The 20,367-nt window shown below is 40.6% G+C and overlaps 1 protein-coding gene across 1 annotated transcript in view; it reads left to right on the top strand.

Annotated features, from left to right (window-relative positions):
• Nucleotides 1-20,130, top strand: part of LOC132206215 (uncharacterized) — a 29,209-nt gene extending 9,079 nt beyond the window's left edge. Inside the window, exons 5-14 of the mRNA XM_059639520.1 lie at nt 23-60; nt 3,556-3,596; nt 5,779-5,820; nt 5,908-5,951; nt 7,869-7,906; nt 13,360-13,388; nt 14,588-14,685; nt 15,408-15,442; nt 17,050-17,090; nt 17,684-20,130. Of these exons, the coding sequence (XP_059495503.1) occupies nt 23-60; nt 3,556-3,596; nt 5,779-5,820; nt 5,908-5,951; nt 7,869-7,906; nt 13,360-13,388; nt 14,588-14,685; nt 15,408-15,442; nt 17,050-17,090; nt 17,684-17,731 (454 nt within the window). The 3' untranslated portion in view covers nt 17,732-20,130. The remainder of the gene's footprint in view (nt 1-22; nt 61-3,555; nt 3,597-5,778; nt 5,821-5,907; nt 5,952-7,868; nt 7,907-13,359; nt 13,389-14,587; nt 14,686-15,407; nt 15,443-17,049; nt 17,091-17,683) is intronic.
• Nucleotides 20,131-20,367: the final 237 nt, after the last annotated feature.

A 20,367-nucleotide genomic window follows, 5' to 3' on the forward strand; every position in this document is an offset into this window, starting at 1 on the left:
CTTCCTTTTCATTGTTTTGCAGACAAGTCCAAGTTGTTTCAGAGATATTCTGCGTAGATGGTACGTAAAGCTGGTTTTGGTTATATTTGAAAATAATATAAACTTCTATGGGGTTATTAAAACCCTCAGGATTACCATGATACTGAGTTTAAAATGGTTGAAAGGTTTCCAGTTTGGCACCCGAATTATGATTCAGAAAAAAAATCCCTAAACGTTACAGTTTTCTTAACTCATTTAATACCTTCTTATAATTGTTTCCACTTCCACAAAGTACTTATCTCTCAGTCAATGGCATCTGATTTAATCAAAGGCAGCACTTTATTTTCACTCTTCCATTGAACAGAAATCAGATCTTTAGAGATAATCACAATTTTCTGCCTTTTTTTTAGTCATGGTGTCCACTTACGCAAGTTAGAGGAAAGTAAAGTTCTGTGGCAGAAACAGTATACAATTGCAGGAATGTGGATATGAATATTCTGGAAAAAAAGAATACACTTTGTCACATTTCTCTTGTACCCATTAGGACAATTCACTAATGTAAATATGAAAGTAAATGGAAAACATATTGTATATCATAGTATTGTATGAGAGAAAATGCTAATTGGTTGGCAAATTGCCTCTGACTACAGACGTGTTGAGATGTAGGATGAACTAGTTCTGGACGACTGACAGTTAACTGCCAAACTTTCATCAAATATTCAACTAGGCAGCTTGACCCTGATTGATCAGAGCATTGCCCAACTGATAATCCTAAATTGGTTATCAGTGTAACTCTTCACGAATCAGTATTATGTAGCAAATGTTTTCCAATCACAGTATCACCGTAATGTTGGACGCTGCATCGTGAGGTTTGCAAATGCAGATTAGTTGAATACCTTTCTTGTTTCACTGAGTTGGAGGGATATTCAGTGTCATAAGATTCTAGAGGGCTACAGGGATAGTGCCGGAGAGTAGGACTAACTGGGTAGCTTTTCTGGGGGCCAGTACAGGCATGATAACTTGAATGGCTTCCTTCTATAAGGTAATATTCTGTGATTCTATGATTCTAAGTTTGCCATTCATTGGGAGAAATGGCTAACTTTCCTAGCATCGGACCAACAATGAAATTCACATGCCACATTAATTAGCTGTGTGATAGGCAGAATGCCTTTTCAGCTTGGCAGGAAAAATGAAACCGATGTGCTTGCTATGACTGAAATTAATGATGTGGTATATGCCTGTCAATACCTGTGCGAGGCTCGACAAGTAAGCCATATGTTCATTAGACAAAGACCAAATATCATATAAAATGACATATCCTTACAGTCATTTGCCACAAGCAGGTGCTGACTATGTGCAACCAGCCCATGTAGGCAGAATGCCAACCAAACATTAGATGTGAAACCTGTGATTAAACAACATTTTCAAAATAATCTTTGGGGGTATGCAACACATGAACTTTCAATAAAATATGATTCTCTTCAGCTATAACTACATTAAGTATTTGACAATGGACATTAATAAAATTTAAGTAGTGAGAGAGTGGGGAGACTTGTGAAAGGGACAAGACAGACTCCATGGGCTGACACACTTTCTACTGAGCTGTATCAGCCTATTCTATGGTTCTATTCTAATTGTGACATGAATGTGAGAATACCTGAGATGCTCAACTGTTGGATACATTGGGGTTGAATTTGGATGTGAACAGAGCTACAGGACATGCTGGAAATTGTATTTCACTGACTGTTACACCAGCTGATGAACGTACACTCCAAACAAAGATAAGATTGAACATTGACCAGGGGAGTATCCCACAGAACTGGGTGAAAGATAGCTTTACCTCTCAGACAATAGCACTGTTTGTTGATTTTTATTGAGGGGTAAGATTATTTAGGGTATAGAGCCAATGTTCCGAATATTCTTGCTGGTTTTCACAATTGGCTGTTTAGGGTAAAGATGCAACTATTTCAGTGGAATTTCTCAAAATGCATAGTTTGAGTCATAGTGTCGTACAGCACAGAAACAGACCCTTCAGTCCAACCAGCCCATGCTGACCATAATCCCAAACTAAACTAGTTAATAGGCCCATATCCCTTTTTCCTAATATTTCCTAATCATGTGCTTATCTCACCACTTCCCCTGGAAGTTCGTTCCACACACGGACCACTCTCTGTGTCGAACAAAAATGCCCTTCGTATCTTTTTTAAATATTTCCCCTCTCACTCTAAAAATATGTCCTCTTGTCTTTAAATCCCACACCTGAGGGAAAACACACCTGCCAGTCACCTTGTCTGTACCTCATGGTTTTATGAACCTCTATAAGTTCACTGCTCAACCTCCAGTGAAAAAAAAGTCCCAGCCTATCCAGCCTCTCCTTAGAGTGCAAACCCTCCATTCCTGGTAACTTGCTGGCAAATCTCTTCTGAATCCTCTCTAGCTTAATAACATCCTTCCTATCATAGGCTGACCAGAACTGAACACAGTACTCCGGAAGAGTTCTCACCAGCACCCTGTAAAACCTCAAATGGATGCTGCATCTTTTAAAAGACAGTCAGTATGCATTTCATACAATTTATGAGTTGCAGTGAGCTTATGCTTTTACCGTAACGTAAGGAAGCAACAGTATCAACGTTGCAAAACTATTACTGGCCCTGGGGACTTATCAATTTATACATTACAGTGCCCTACAGACAACAACTGTGAGTGTTAATATCAACATTGGTTCATGCTGGACTTACTTATGGGAATATTGTTGAACAGTACAATGCAAGGGTACCCTGCTCTTCTTTGAAAGATGCCAGGAAATTTTACTGACAGTGAAATGGTTTCTGTTTAATTGAATGAAGAATGTCTGACAATGCGGCCTCAGTTCCAGACAGAAATAAAACGCCATTTTTCTGTTCTCCAATGGTAGATTATCACTTGAATCCAGATGTTTCACTATTTAGTGTTGCAAACTAAGCACAACTGGAAGCATTAAACAATCTTAAGGACATACTTATGCAGTAGTATCTTATTTTTATTCATATTTAAGGTGGCTCAGTGTTTAGCACTGCCGCCTCACAGTGCCAGGGACCCGGACTCCATTCCACCCTCGGGCGACTGTCTGTGCGGAGTTTGCACATTCTCCCTGTGTCTACATGGGTTTCCTCCCAGTGCTCTGGGTTCCTCCCACAGTCCAAAGATGTGCAGATGAGGTGGATTGGCCATGCTAAATTGCCTGTAGTGTTCAGGGGTGTGTGGATTAGATGGGTCTGGGTGGGATTCTCTCAGAGTTGGTGTGGAGTTGTTGGGCCAGTGGGCCAGTATCCACACAGTAACAATACCACAACTATAAGAAACTCTTTCCATAAAAGTGCTTATAATGCAACATTTCTAACAATTCCAGCAGATACCTTCCATTATGGAGCCATAGGGTCATACAGCACAGAAACAGACCCTTCAATCTGATCAATCCATGCCGAACATAATCCCAAACTAAACTAGTCTAACCTGCCTGCTCCCAGCCCATATCCCCCAAAACGTTTGCCATTCATCTATGTTCTATATTTGTATTCTCGTGCTTTTGTCTTTTAGATATTCTAACTTTACCTGTCATGGATGAAGTGCAGAATCTGGTAAGTAACCTAATAGGAAGACAATCACTGCACTTGAAATCTACATTTGCACATTAGGACTGAAACAAAGTATACCCAAGTCCCCAGATACAAAATCAAGCACAAGGTTGCAGAAATACCTAGACTGTTCCTGAAAATGATTGCCGTTAAAGAGCAGAAGGAGATTTTGTTAAAAATAACTGGGAGGCTGACACTGGTCACTATTATATGCAATGTCTGATGCCTCAATTCAAAGTATAGTTAATAATTTGCTGTCAGACCTCCCACATTTCTCCATTGGCTCTGATATTAATGTCTCATCACTGGGATCAATGCACCACATTGAACTTGGGATAACTGATGTTTAGTTTCCAGTATATTGATGGCAGATAACAATTAAAGCCGATGCATTGAGAAGTAAGTGACCTCTGCATCAAAAAACACTGACCAACAACTGTATTGCTTCTGAAGAACTTTACAAGTATGAAGTCTCACTTCTGAAGCAGGTAATGAGTTTGGAAATATCATCGTATATGTACTCAGAGCATATGTACATGTTTTAATACTAACTGTATTTCACAATCTTATTTCACTTTCTGTTCTTGATTTAAATCCAGTTAATACACTATGCTTTATCTATTACAGTTTGCATTCTGGAATTACAAGTGGCAGCGTTAATTGCTGGTAGCCAGCAGATAATATTCAGTTCCATTGTTGTCAACAGGATTAAACATCAAGTACAGAAGTCAATTTCACACCATCTGCTTTACTGCCATTTGTTAGGATAACTTTCATCCCTATGCGAGTCAAAGTGGATTGTTCAATTGGATAGTTCCTGGTCTTGCTAGATATGTTAGACTACCAATAGATAGCACTCAGCTTAAAATTAATTTAAAACTTCTCTGCAGACTAAAGTCTGTAAAACAAATTTGTATACAACTGTAGGTGAGACAATGAATGATCACCATTAATCAACTGTAAAACTCAGACATTACATTATGCATCAATACAACTGCTACCAAATAACCATAAGGAATATGATCATCTTTCACTTCTAATTGTTCACGGAGAAAACATATTATTTCAATGTTTTACCAGAAGGAAGTTGTAACACCCATCCATTGGCAAACAATGGGAAGAGTATGGTTGAATCTTATTTGGAGACAGTGCCAAAGGTTCTTAGAATCTCCAATAACAATCGAGTGATTGTTTAATCTGTGGTGAGGATTACCTTAAACATCTACATTTCACTGATCCCTACTAGTTAAATTGTACATTTTAACATCAATACCCTTGATATTCTGACTCCTTCCAGTCATATGAAGACATTTACTTTGTGCAGGAGAAAATTTGCCTCTCTGGACCCAAAATGACATGAAATTTCTGCATGTTTATTAACAACAATATCAAAACAGTGAGCTGTTCTAGCATGTTGGTGACATGGGAAACATGCCATTGAGATTCTTTGGGTCCAAGTATGTTGATGATGTCATAAGCATGGGAGCTAAAGGGATTTTCTTACTCTGTTCTCACAATGTGTTAAACATAGTTGGGATATTTCTTTTTTACCAGTGATTACTTAAAACACAGTGAGAGGAATTTCATGCCCAATTTTACCACATTTATTTTAGGGTGGCCACATTTGAAGCATTCATTAGTGCAATACCAGCTCTATTCAGTTATGTTTAAGCTGCAGTAAAGCACAATGTCAACTGGAGTACATACACACATGCAGGTAGCATGGGCACTCAATGGTTAACACAGCTGCTTCATATCCAGGCAGGGACCTGGCTTTAATTTGGGCAACAGTCTGTTTTGCATTAGTGTATTCTGCCTGTGTCTGTGTGGGTTTCCTTCCGCAGTCCAAAGATGTGCAGGTTAAGTGGATTGGTCACGCTAAATTGCCCATAGTATCCATGGATGTGTTGATTAGGTGAATTAGCCACAGAAAATGCAGAGTTATAGAGTAGGGGGTTGAATCTGGGTGGGATAGGATGCTGTTTGGATGGCCAGTTCAGATTTGATAGGCGGAATGGCCTGCTTCTGCACTGTGGGGATTCTATGTATAACTTTAACTCCAACAGTAGAGAATAATGTTTTTTTTTCTGTGACAGTTCATAGATGTATGATCATGTCAGTGCATTAAAATGTCTTGGTCTATAAAAATGTCCATTTCATTTGGTAATGTTTTATCTTATAACAGGATCAAGACGAGAGTGAACTGGAATCTGACACACTGTGCATGGTATGGAAGTATTCCACTTTGTTCAATTATGTTACCCTTCATTGAAAGCAGAGTAATCATTAACAGAGTTTAATTTGTGTTCCAAAGGTTGAAAACAATGAAGACACATCGATTTACACACCTATGGAAAGGTGAATCCTAATTCTTCCATTGCAACAGTTACAGTTACAGACCGTAGCTATTTGTCTTCCAGTATTGCCTGTGGAAAGCATAGTAGTCAGCTGAGGCATGTTATAAAGCTAGCATAGTGTGTTTATGGACGGCATTGAGCTCAACAATGTACAAATGTATGGGCTTTCCAGGGTTTCCCCCAACAGCTGAACTTTAGGTCTACTAGAGAAGAGCAGGATTCCCTGTTACATTTCATGGGTAATCTATTGGATACGCTGGAAACTGATTAAAAAAAACACAACCTTGCATCATTCTGTTACAACAAAGTAAGCCTTGGCGATTATCGAGAGACACTTGGTTGTGCTTTCCGAATTCAAATGTGGTCAACGACATTAAAACATCAGGTAACCATAAGGAACATGATCTTCTTTCACTTTTCATTTTTTCACAGAGAAACCGTAATATTTCAATTTTGCACTAGTGGAAAGTCACAACACATGCCCATTGCTGAAAAATAGGAAGTATATGGTTTAATCCTGCCACAAGGATTCCCAGAGCACTCCAGCAACAAACAGTATTTTCAGCAAGCCTTCCCCGCTCCCCCCACCCCCCCAACAATGTGCAAAAGCAGCTGGTGGACCGGACTGTGGAGCGAGGTCTGCTCAGGCACTTATTTCAAAGACGTGGTCCCAAGCGTTACTAAGTGGAGCATGAAATCATCACTGCACATCAATTTAGCCTCTTTAGGACACTTGGGCTTTAAAGCTCACAAACCAGGAGGGAGAAGATCAGCAGTTCATTCTGCATTCCATCAGCTTTTCTTCCCAGTCAATTCAATGCTGTCCTGGAATCGCTCCTCTGGTGATTCCCAGCAAGTTGACTTTCACCCCAGCTATTTTACTCCATACAATTTGTTTCATTTTCACCCACATCCCTCTCTGTATTTGACTGCTTCTTGTTGGGTTTCATACGAAGTTACGTTCATGTAAAAGTGCTAATGACAGAGCAGGAGCTAATTTCAACCGAAAGCTAGATGAGCAGAAGAGCTGGTGGAATCCCAGTTTTATGTTGTAAGCTGCATCACCTGACACTAGGGAGTTATATCAGGTGCAATGCAAAACAAATGGAGGAAATGACCTACTATTTGGGATGTTGAGGGGATTGGTGCAGGTAGAGATTTAGGGAGAAGCAAATTTTACTCCACATGACATTGGCTGGACATTAATATTGAGTAGGATACAAAACTGGCATTCCCTCTGAACCTCTGGCCTTCTGTCAGTGGGGAAGGTGACAATTTCTCCCAGTGCCTCTGAAGGCATCTTGCTGGCATAGAGTCGTACAGCATGGAAACAGTCCCTTTGATCCGACTATAGTCCTCGCTGACCATATTCCAAAATTAAACCAGTCCCATTTGTCTGCGTTTGGCCCACATCCCTCCAAACCTTTCTCCAAACATTGTTGTAAATGTCCCTGTATCTACCACTGATTCTGGCAGTTTATTCTACACATGAATGACACAGTGTTTAAAAAAAAATTGGCCCCAGTCATTAGTATAAATGTGAGGTGTTCTTTAGGATTTCAATCTTTTGTCATTGTTCACCATACAGGATAGTGTTGTAGGTCAAGGATAAATTCTTCAGAAGTGTTCTACTAGCATCATGATGGGGATGGGGGAGGTACAGTTACTAGGAAGTGGCCTAGAGGGGATTAGGCCTCAGCAGTGATGGTCCAGATTAATTTGCCCATTTACTCAGTTTGTCCACTTTAATAAGAAGCCAGCTGTACAAATATTCAAGCCTCAGCTGCTCCAGCGGAGTGTCACAACATGCCTCAGCTAGTTGATTAAAAGTATCTATAAAAGAAAGGTTGAAACACACGTGATTGATTGCATTGTCTGTAAGAAGAAAATAGTATTATCTTTTGTTGGTTTCTGACAGTGTAAAGACCTTCAGCAACTCAACAGCGACTGAGATGGGCAAGTACCTCAATTCATTTAAATGTTTAAAAGAGCTGGTGAGAAATTAGAAGTACATCTTTTGTGGACTAACATAACCCACTTAAACCTTGCTTTTAATTTCTTACCATCTATCGGGAGATCTTCTGGAAATAGATACCTTTCATGGCTTTTCAAGTGACAATGATATGGTAAGGTTTTGCTCTGGTGTCATGACAGTGCATTCATTTAACACCTTTCAAGCTCAGAATGATTTACAGCCAATGAGGGACTTGTGAAGTGTAGTCATTGATGCAGTGTAAAACAGACAGATTTGTATAAGGCAGTGTCCCATAGGAAGTAATTGATAATGATAAAGTCTAATGTCACTTGTTCAGGAAAGCACATCAGTCAAACCACTAGAGTGAACTCTCCTGCTGTTCTTCAAAATTATGTCATGGGATTTCTTTGAATTTGATTTAATATTGTCACGTGTGCTGAGATACGATGGCTTCCTCCACATCGGGGAAACTAAGCAGAGGCATAGAGGCTGCCTTGTGGAACACCTATGCTCTGTTTATGACAAATGACAACACCCCCCAGTCACGAACCACTTCAACTCCCTCCTCCCACACCCTGGATGACATGCCCATCCTGGGCGTCTTCCAGTGACACAACGATGCCACCCGTAAAATGGAAGAACAGCACCTCATATTCTGCCTTGGAAGCCTACAGCCCAATGGTCTCAATGTGGTCTTTACAAGCTTCAAAATCTCCCCACCCCCGACCTCATCCCAAGACCAGCCTCTCCTCTGATCCCCGCCTCATTGACCTGTCTGTCTTCTCTCCCACCTATCCACTCCTCCCACCTCACTGACCAACCCCCATCACTACCTACCTGCTATCACGGCCCCCCGCTCTCTATTCATTTCAGAGCCTCCTTCGCCTCCACCATTTCTGAAGAAGGGTCCAGACGCGAAACGTCAGCTTTCCAGCTCTTCTGATGCTGCCTGGCCTGCTGTGTTCCTCCAGCTCCACACTGTTATTACAATGAAAAATGGTGTCTTATGTGCTTTATATGTAGATGGTACTATACAAGTGCATCAGGGTAGCAGGACAGAGTGCATGTTATGGAGTTACAGCCACAGAGAAGGTGCAGACAGAGATCAACATTAACATTTAAAAGGTCTATTCAAAAGTCTGATAACAAGGAAGACGTTGTTAATGAATCTGGTCAAATGTTTGTATCTTCTGAGATGGAAGAGAGTATAACCAGGATATGAGGGGTCTTTGATGATGGTTGCTTTCCTGAGACAGAGGGAAGTATAGGTGGAGTCAATGGATCGAAGGTTAGGCTTGTACGGTGGACTGGGCTGTGTTCACAACACTGTAGTTTCTTGTGGTGTTGGGAAGAGATATATCATGCTGCGATATATCCAAATCAGCCACTTTCTATGGTGCACCTGTAATATTTCTAAGAGTCTTAATGGACATGTGGAATCTCGTTAGGCTCCTGAGGAAGCTGAGTTGTTGTTGAGCTTTTACATCCACTGTAATTTACAAAATTCGGTAACACTCAGGTGACATTTCACAAGTCTGGGTTTGAGATTAGAGTGAAGCTTTTATGACTCAGTAGTTCTCCTGGGTGAATGCAGAAAGCAACTTGTTTCTACTATCTTTATGTGAATTAGTGATAGAGAGAGAAGAGTAAATTCTCCACAGTGCATGGCCTAAATATAGTATGTAGAATTGATTTGAAGTGCCTTAACACAATCTCTAGTGTAACAGAGACAACAAAGTGTGGAGCTGGATGAACACAGCAGGCCAAGCAGCATCTTAGGAGCACAAAAGCTGACATTTAGGCTCGAAACATCAGCTTTTGTTCTCCTGAGATCCTGCTTGGCCTGCTGCGTTCATCCAGCCTCACACTTTGTTATCTCAGATTCTCCAGCATCTGCAGTTCCTATTATCTCTGATACAATCTCTAGTGTGCTTGGTTCCTAACTGGAAATCACTCATGAATCACCACAAAACCATTTATCCCCTTCTCTGTTCTGAGAAACAGAAACATTACAATGAATTTGCTTCCTTGAGATTTACATTGGACCCACGCTACATCTAATATGGAACGTAAAAACAAATAGTGGCTTTCATTTGACCAATGACAAAGGAATAAATTTTCAGAGTAACCATCTGTCTCAATATGCAATGGCGAATGAAAGATGCTACCTAGAAATTGTAACAACATGGTAGATGTAACTTGGTAATTATTTTTATTCATCATTAGGATGACGACACTGTTGACTAGGCCAGCATTTATTGCCCATTCATAATTGCCTAAAGGGCAGTTATGAGTGAGCCATATTGGCTGTGGGTCTGGAGTCACATGTAGATGAGAGCAGGTAAGGCTGACAGTTTCCTTCCCTGAAGGACATTAGTGAACCAGGTGGGTTTTTCCTGACAGTTGACAATGGATTCATGGTCATCTACAGACTCTTAATTCCAGATATTCATTGAATTCAAATTCTACCATCTGCCATGGCGAAATTCAAACCCAGGTCCCCAGAACACTACCTGGGTCTCTGGATTAACAATCCCCCCATAATACCGCTAGGCCATCCTCTCTCTTCGGTATAAGACATAGCGAACACTAATCGTGTCTGTTTCACAGCTCTCTACTTGCTATTTTAAGTCATTGGCATTCATGATGCAAGCCAACTATTGCTTTTATTAAAAACATGATAGTTAAAAATTATATAAATATAGGTGTGTTCATTGGTATTAATCTCTTTTCCATCAGTTTGGCTCCATTACTGGCTTTCTTGCTTCTGAAGCAAGCTTTTGCAGAATTAAGTTTTACTTCAAAAATTCCATAGATGATTGTGATTTATTGCAATTGTGTGGGGATGAGAGTATGCTAAGATGCAAGATGTTCCACCTCTCAAGATGTCCACTCTTCAGGCTAAACGTTGTAGGCATTTTGACAAACCTCATTCATTCCAGCATGTTGCTTTCATAAAAAAACACTGAGGCATCCAAATGCATATCAATGAGATGAACTGGTCATTTATGTTACTTTACTGTTGTATCTGGAACTGTTATTTTTAAAGTAAACATTCATGACGATAATGATTTCACTCAATGCAATCACCATTATTTCTTATTCTGTCATGAGATGTGCATTGGAAATGGAATTTTTTTTTGCCCTATTCCTATTGCCCTTGGAGAGAGGTCAATTGAGAGTCAGCCACATTGCTGTGAGTCTGGAGCAAGATGTAAGTCAGACCAGATGATAAATGCGGATTTCATTCCTTCAACGGAAATACAACAAGTAGGATTTTTGCAAAACAATGAGATTGCTTCTTTCAATCCCAGATTCATTGTTTGAGCCACTTGAATACACGCCCAACTGAATGAATCTTGGAATGCTAGCTCACTGGTGCTGTTACCACATCTTAGCTAATGTGGTGAAGTGGGTGGGATAGCAATCAGATGACAATTTAGCACTCTGATAGCATTGCGTTAGAGTTCCAGTCTGGATTTGAGGGTTGAGGTGGAGCTTGACATCAGAAACTTTTGATTCGATTTAATTTGATTTATTGTTAACGTATCTACTGAGATGCAGTGGAAAGCCTTGTTTTGCGTGCTATGCAGGCAGACTGTATAATACAAAGTGCATCAGGGTGCCAGAATAGAATGAATACAGTGTTACAGGTATAGGGAAGATGCAGAGAGAGAGAGATCAGAATCAACGTTTGAGAGGTCCTTTCAAAAGTCCGATAACAGCGGGGGGAAAGCTGTTCCTGAATCCGAGCGTACGTGTACAAAGTTTTAAATCTTCCACCCAACAGAAGTGGGGGCGAGGTGGGGAAGAGGGTATACTAGGGTGGGAGGGGTCTTTGTTTATGTTGGTTAGTTTCTCGAGGCAGGTGGAAGTTTAGATTGAGTCAAAGGAAGGAAGGCTGGTTTCTGTGATGGATTGGGCTGTGTTCACAACTCTGTAGTTTCTTGTCGTATTGGGAAGAGCAATTGTCACAACACACTGTGATGTATCCAGATAGGATGCTTTCCACGGTACATCTATTAGAATTAGTCAGTGTCTTTGATTCACAGGTGACAGGGCATATCTCATTTGAGCAGCAATCAGCATTACACTGGAGGGGTTAGGTGGGGATAGCCACAGCAATTATCTCTATGGGAAGGGTTATGGCAATCCTGGAATGAATAGACTTTATAGAAATGTAAGGACAGGCTATTCTTGACTATTCTATCGTACAATTAGAAGGTAGTTCAATTGAATCCAGAACAAATTTGCTATTTTTTTCAATCTCTCTTCCAAACTCACGAACAAAGCATCAATCAACCACAGATAATGGGAACTGGAGATGCTGGAGAATCCAAGATAATAAAATGTGAGGCTGGATGAACACAGCAGGCCCAGCAGCATCTCAGGAGCACCAGAGCTGACGTTTGGGGCCTAGACCCTTCATCAGAGAGGGGGATGGGGTGAGGGTTCTGGAATAAATAGGGAGAGAGGGGGAGGCGGACCGAAGATGGAGAGAAAAGAAGATAGGTGGAGAGGTGAGTATAGGTGGGGAGGTAGGGAGGGGATAGGTCAGTCCAGGGAAGACGGACAGGTCAAGGAGGTGGGATGAGGTTAGTGGGTAGGAAATGGAGGTGCGGCTTGGGGTGGGAGGAAGGGATGGGTGAGAGGAAGAACAGGTTAGGGAGGCAGAGACAGGTTGGACTGGTTTTGGGATGCAGTGGGTGGAGGGGAAGAGCTGGGCTGGTTGTGCGGTGCAGTGGGGGGAGGGGATGAACTGGGCTGGTTTTGGGATGCGGTGGGGGAAGGGGAGATTTCCACAATGATGCCACCCGAAGGTTGCAGGAACAGCAACTCATATTCCGCTTGGGAACCCAGCAGCCCAATGGTATCAATGGGGACTTCACCAGCTTCAAAATCTCTCCTTCCCCCACCGCATCCCAAAGCCAGCCCAGTTCGTCCCCTCCCCCCACTGCACCACACAACCAGCCCAGCTCTTCCCCTCCACCCACTGCATCCCAAAACCAGTCCAACCTGTCTCTGCCTCCCTAACCTGTTCTTCCTCTCACCCATGCCTTCCTCCCACCCCAAGCCGCACCTCCATCTCCTACCTACTAACCTCATCCCACCTCCTTGACCTGTCCGTCTTCCCTGAACTGACCTATCCCCTCCCTAACTCCCCATCTATACTCTCCTCTCCACCTATCTTCTTTTCTCTCCATCTTCGGTCCGCCTCCCCCTCTCTCCCTATTTATTCCAGAACCCTCACCCCATCCCCCTCTCTGATGAAGGATCTAGGCCCGAAACGTCAGCTTTTGTGCTCCTGAGATGCTGCTGGGCCTGCTGTGTTCATCCAGCCTCACATTTTATTACCAATCAACCAGTCTTTACTTTGCCTTTCTGGGTTGAACTCCATTGACTCTTTCTTACACATTATATTTTGTTCTTGCAGATTGCCAAATTCCTCCGCCCAAACTATGGGTAAGCAGTAATCGAAAGTGCATAGTTTGTTGACAAATCATACAAAAATGTGATCTTTAGTTGCCATCATTTCACAGGCGTATCTGTGTCCATTGGTAAATATGTTATTTAATCCATGCTGTTCCTGATCGAACTGCCTTTCAAAATTGTAACCCGTAGGAACCCAAACAGTTGCATTTTTCACCAAATTTCAGATGAGATTTTCCACACATGTAAATTAGTGTGCAAATTGACTGGCTTTCATAAATCAACAGACTGAACGATTACAGAACATGACTGAAATGACATGAAAATAAAGAACTCAGCACACTTAGTTGAAAGATTATGAGAATGAGACAAAATTAGAGTAGAACCACTCCAGTGCGGAAGCAAACCATTCAGCCCTTCAAAGCTACACTGACCCATGAAAGAACATCCACCCAGATCTCTAATTCTACATTTCCCCATGGCTAACCTACACATCTCTGGACTGGCCAATTTAGCATGGAAAATACATCTAACCTGCACATCTTTCAGCTGCGGGAAGTAAGCGGGTCACCCGAAGAAAACACACACAGTTGTAAGAGACTGCACAGACTTCACACAGACAATTGCCAGACAGTAGGATTGAACCCAGATCCCTGGTACTGTCAGGTGCCAGTGCTAACCGCTGAACCAATCCTTAACTGGGCACTTTTTCCTCTTCTTTATTCATTCACAGGATGAGGGAATCACTGGCTAAGCCAACATTTATTGCCCATCCCTAATTGCCCAGAGGGCAGTGAAGAGTCAACCACATTGCTGTGGGTCTGGAGTCACACGTAGGCCAGGATGGCACTTTCTTTCCTAAAGAACATTAGTGAACCAGATGGGTTTTTAACAACAATTGACAATGGATTCATGGTCATCCTTAGATTCTTAATTCTAGATATTTTATTGGATTCAATTTCCAGCATCTGCCGTAGCAGGATTTGAACCAGAGCCCCCAGAACATTTCCTGGGTCTCTGGATGAACAGTCCAGTGATAATACCACTAGGCCATTGCCTCTCCTTCTAATCTTAGTTGCATTTATGGCCATTACTCTCTCAAAATTGCTTACATTTGGCAACATTCCTTGCTTAACCTCAATTGAAAAGGCTGGTAACTTGTGCAAATGTTATATAACCGAAGCATGCAGAGTATGTTCAATTTAGGCTAACTGAACATTTTGTTTAATTAGAGAGCTTCATCATTTGGTGTACAATACGCAACATTAGTGTTAGACAAGACATGCGGATCATCTTCTCTGAACATGATTGCAGAAGGCGATGATTTAGAGTGAGTCAAAAATTTCTCTCATTGAAACGACTCATATGTCATATTTGCCTTATTCACTTGAAACTGTAATGACTGGAGGGCTGCTTAAAAAAAAACTTTTATTCAGCACATCTACAGTGCTCCAACAATCACAGTTGGGGAGTTAACATTGTCACTCAATACATCATTGAAAAAACATTGTTCTAGATGCACACTTCCTTTCCAAAACCACTCTTGATGTAACTAGCCTCAGCCCATTAGTCAATATGATATACTGGAATCAGTTTATTTCTTGTTGACTACTGTCAATGAGTTCAATTCTTCCCAAATTCTGGCACACACATCAATTAGCCCACTGCTGAGCAATGCCTGGAAGGTGCTGGATGGATCTCTTGGATCCTGCCTCAGATCTGGTGATTTGACGAGTCGAGTTACATCTGGACTGCAACACCTTACATTCACCTTTAAATTAAGGCAAAGTTAGACTACCTTCTTAATATATTTTGAGGGGGTTTGGTCTCATCCATAACCAGAAGTAAAAATGAAGCTCTATTGAAATAAAATGGGGCACAGTGGGTGGTTGGGGAGGCTGAAGATATTTGTTTTAGAACATATGCCTTGAGTTTCTGAGGCATTTTTGTTTAATTATGACTTTTTTGATATTGACTATCTTCTCAGTGCTTTTTAATTCCTTGATGTGTATTTTATTCTCATGTTTGCAATCTCTTCCTCTCCTTTTGCAGGCATGATTATGGATATGACGAGCTTAATGTAACAGGTGACTAACAAGAAAGTATATATTTTGGGGAAGCTGGATGGTATACTATATCTTGCAACCTTTGTCTTGTGAATTTGAGGCAAGTAGTGATTAATCCAATAAGGCTTTGCTCCCACTGTTGCCCATTAAGTACCCCTTGGTTATTGGTGCAGGATATTGTTGTGAGTGAAGCAGACAGTTTCCTAGAACCAGTGGAGTGAAATGCTGACTGATTCGGTATTTCTGATAACTTCCCACAAAACGAGTTTCGATCCCATCTTCCCAGATCAGAAAATGACCTCTTAGTTGTTACAATTTGACCTTCCTTCCCTGTAGTACTCAGAGGGACATAAAGCAACAGGAGATTGAAGTGAAAGTGATGATTATGGAGAGACTTGTCTAAAGGCCCCTTTGCATCAACTAAAGCTGGTTACTGTTAGCATATAAATCAATACAGCCTATTTAGCTCCCTTTGAAATAGCTGCCCAGATGTAATGGTTTCTGTGGTACACATTGCATATTTTCCTGTTTACACTGAATATGGCGCTAAATGGAAGTGATCTATAACCTTGCAGCAGTGCTGATGTAGTTAAGCAACTTAATCGACTATTCCATTTGAAGAATGCTCACAGTGAGCAACTTTGGAATTTAAATTGAGAATGTCTTCATCATTGATTTTAAAATTTGATGAAATAAGGATACAGTTCTAAAAGATCATTTGAAAATACATGTTTCTTTTCTCACTGTGGAGAAATTTGAGATTCCCCATCAAAAGAATCCTTACAGTGCCATTTCCAAGTGAACACTAATACGGGTCTCTTCAAATAAGGTGTATTTTAGGCATTTGTTTTACTCTGACTGATAGTGTAGGACTGAGAAGCTCAGTAATATTCCATTGTCTGGGGTATTTCAGAAGCACATTCTCTGGAGCAAGGCAGAATCACTAGAGCAGCAGCTCTGGGGTCCTCCACATTATTCCATACATGTACGGTCTCCAAAAGATAATGCCAGTTTCAGTGAAATTATGACGATGGTAGTGAAGGCTAGCTGTGCCGATGTCACTTTCACTTCAAAACTTACAGAATTTACGTAATATCTCTTTGCGGAATTAAATTTGTTTTATAATGTGTTCAAGGTGAACAGGACCACTTTTTCATTAGCCATCGCTAGTAGTTCTGTAAAGCTAACTGTGGTATCAGTTCTGGTGGCGGAAGTACTTCCATCATTTTGCACAGTTAGTAATGTCAGGATTTTGATACAGTGCCCATAAAAACTCGGATATGTGCCGACAAAGGTAATCAGTCGCTTGGCATTTATGCCTTGAGGATCTTGCAGTTGCCACAGAGTGAAACAGCACAGAAGGAGGCTATTCAGGACACTGCACCTGTGTTAACACTGTCAAACAGCGACCCAATTAATCCCATTTACCCGCAACTCGGCAGGAAAAGCTTTGATCAATTTAACTGCAAATGTTTAGAATAAAATTCCTGCCATGATCTTTAAAATTGGGTATGATATCAATGCAAGTTTTAGGGACTAAGGGTTGACACAGTTGTTCTGAGACTGTTTCCTTGCGGGAATGAGACATAAAACTATTTACTTGTACTTCTCTCTCATTTAATTCTCAGCAAAACGGTATCCTAAACCTGAAGGCATACCAAAGGACGAGGTAAGATAACAGTGACAGTACCCTTCGCTTGTGTGAGCAAGTTGGCATTTAATTCAACAAATATGAGCCAGTTCCAATTAAAGACTGGTGGCTAATTGCCATCTGCAGAAAGTGATAATTAATGGTTGGAAAGCACATGCAAGATGGCATTCATTTTAGGAGGGTTTTTGTTCTGATGGAGGAAGCTGAAAAGATGGATAAGGTCAACTGGAGTTCCTTATCCATTGTCCATTATCCTTGAGCATTTATGCAATCCCTCCAAAGTGTGTTTTGATTATTGCGCTTAACAGAATTATTTATATTTAATATTATCTCATCAAATTGAACATTGGTCAATGCAGCAAACAAGGAATATTCTGAGCCATTGGAAAATAAAACTGAGGGAAGCAGACAGTCATTAAGATTGTGATTCTCACCTCTTTCACACCAAACAGCAAATTGTATCAGGCTTATTGTTTGCATTTGCAATTAAAGCAAACTATATGCACCCTGTGCTAACGTGAAATGCTGTAGGATGGGGCACTCGTGTGGTTTGCTTTAACTGGTGTTCAACTGTACTGCTTAACCATGGTTCCCCTTTATAATTTGTGCAGGAAAATGGAGAAAATCCTCAGGAGTGCACTGAAGTAGTGAATAAATAGGACAATGGAGAAATTGCACCTAATCTTCTGATTTCAGTGCAGAGGCTCGTGAACATATCTGGTGTGACATCAGGCCTTGTTTAATTCTTATTTGATACACAGGATTAGACATGATATACAACAGAAAAAATCAGTCCAGTACAAGCATTTCAGACCTGTGCTGAGACTCCACTCGAACCTGTCTCCATCTTTCTTTTTTAAATCTATCATCGGAACCCTTTATGCTCATTTCTCTTATTTGCCTCTCAAGTTTCCTGTTTAGTGCATCAATACTTTGAGCTTTAACCACACCGCATAGTAAGATGTTCCACATTCTGACCGAGCTGACACGATGAAGCATCTAATAACAATTGGACGTTATTTACCTTATACTGAAGACTCATAATTATGCTCTTCCCCGCAAAAGGAAACATTCTTTCTTGATCTACTTTGTTAAAACTGTTCATAATTTCAAAGAATTGCACTGAGACTCTCCTTGACTTGTATTGTTGTTTTCATTTCTTGTTCTTGAGAAACAAAGGAAGAAGTTTTTATTTTCAGTGCCTGTTCTGCTTCCAGGACATTTCAAAGCACTTTACAGCCACTGAAGGCATCTGATAGCAAATGTCCTTCTCTGTATTTTAAAATGTATTTGTGTAATCCGATAAGCATTGTAACTCACTGTATGAGTCATAGTGTATCAATGTTTTGATGTGTTTTACACATTCTTGACCTGTAATGTTGCGTTGGGATACTATTTGGTTCTCTAAATCAGAATGTTTCTTATTTTCATTGTTTCCTGGTTGGCACTGGGTTCAGGGTTAACAAACAGAACTGGTGCCTGGCCTCTTTAGCCAAACAATAAGCACCCTGCTTCTCCAGTGGTACAAATTGATGTTTCCTTTGGAAATTGGAATTCTTGCATCTGTCCTGGGGAATTTCAATGAAGTGTTTTGACACATAGGTTCTGACTAGTGCATTAAATGCTGGACAGAAATAAATAATTGGATGATGTCAATTTGACGTTGACAGCCCTGAACCATATTTTGCTATATATGCCCATGTTTTTATCCTGAAACTGACAGGCACAGTTAAACTATCTGTCTTAACCTACCAGGCCCACAGAAAACCCACAGGCTATGTGGAAGTTCATTTTGTACATCAGCCAACATCACCCTTCAATGGCTTTCGTGGTCAGTATAATTGGGCTGGTGCCATGCTCCCGCACGTCTGATCTGAGCTGTGATTAAGAGGATGACAGAACCCATGTTGAAAGCCAGATTTGGAGTGGTCTTTGGCCTCCTCTACATTGGTGGGAGCAGAGCTCTGAGTAAAGGTCACTTATGCTGCTGCCTGGTTCTCCACATTAATTTCAAGTTTGGAGCTTGGCCAGAAGGCTAATAGGGAAATGGTGTGCTTACAATTGAAATTTTCATGACTGGAAACACTATTCTGAATGAAGGAGTGAGGTCCAGTGACGTAGTTAAGAAAGCATGTTTCTAAGCATGAGAAAGAAGGTTCAGTTCTGCATCTGCTATTTCTCTAACATTGAATATCCTCTGTAAACCATGTTGCACCTGATACAAAATGAAAGTGACTCATGTCTATCAATGACTGACAACATATTCAAAAATGAATCAGAACTGTTGTAGCCACCCAAGCCTAAAGTTGACGAGATGGCCAAACAAAGGTTGACAGCTACATACAGCAAAGTTTCAAAGCCAAACTTGTGGTCTCCATTTAGAGACAGTGAATAAGATAAGATTCCCCGTAGAAAGAAACATTACAGAAGTTAATCAGACTTCTGTGAACAGGCAATTCTAAACAAGAAGCATTTTAATAAGGGGTAATTTTGAAAGTCGTGCTTTAGCCACAGTCCCAAGTTTGTTATTTATTGAAAAGTAGATGGAGTGTCTGATTCTACAGAATTCTGATTTTTTTTAGGTAACTGTAGAATTAGAAAAGCAACAACACCTGAGTGTGAAAGGTTAATTGCATTCCTTGAGGTAATGTGTGTAGGCAGTAAAGACACCCATTGTGTTATTAGGGAAGATAAGGTTACAAATGGTAGAAACACAACCTCTAAAAGACTATTGGCACAGGAAGAGGGCAGTGGAAGGTGGTAAAAAGAGGTCATGACTAGGGAGAGATATAAAATTGTAGCTTAAGTGCAGATGTAGATAATTTGAACAAATTCTAACATCCAAAGATCAAGGGAAGAGTGACAAAAAAGATTAAAAATACAGAATGAAAATATGGTTATGAACCCTAGTTATCTGTGGAATCTAAACAAGTTTCATTTAAAGACGTGGTAAGACTGTAAAATGATTAAATTTCACAACTGTCAATGGAATTCGAATGGATGCTTTTTATTGAGAAATGAAAATTAGCAATGGAAAGTGCTTAGGGTAGAAACAGTAAAGATTTATTTACAAATGAAAATTTTGTTTAAAGTTCACTTAAAGCATGCAAACAGAAGGGCTTGTAAACTGCATTTTTTTATTTGAAATAATATACTTTATTCATAGAATGTACAAAAAATAAAACATATTTATACACCTACCCAGTCATGCAAGCCGCTCCGGGTTACCCAGGGGGTACGTACACCAACTAAAAGTTTAAAAAAACAAAACAAAGAAAAAGCCTCAGCAGTTGTC

The sequence above is a fragment of the Stegostoma tigrinum genome, chromosome 34 (assembly GCF_030684315.1).
Source record: "Stegostoma tigrinum isolate sSteTig4 chromosome 34, sSteTig4.hap1, whole genome shotgun sequence".
Lineage (NCBI taxonomy): Eukaryota > Metazoa > Chordata > Chondrichthyes > Orectolobiformes > Stegostomatidae > Stegostoma > Stegostoma tigrinum.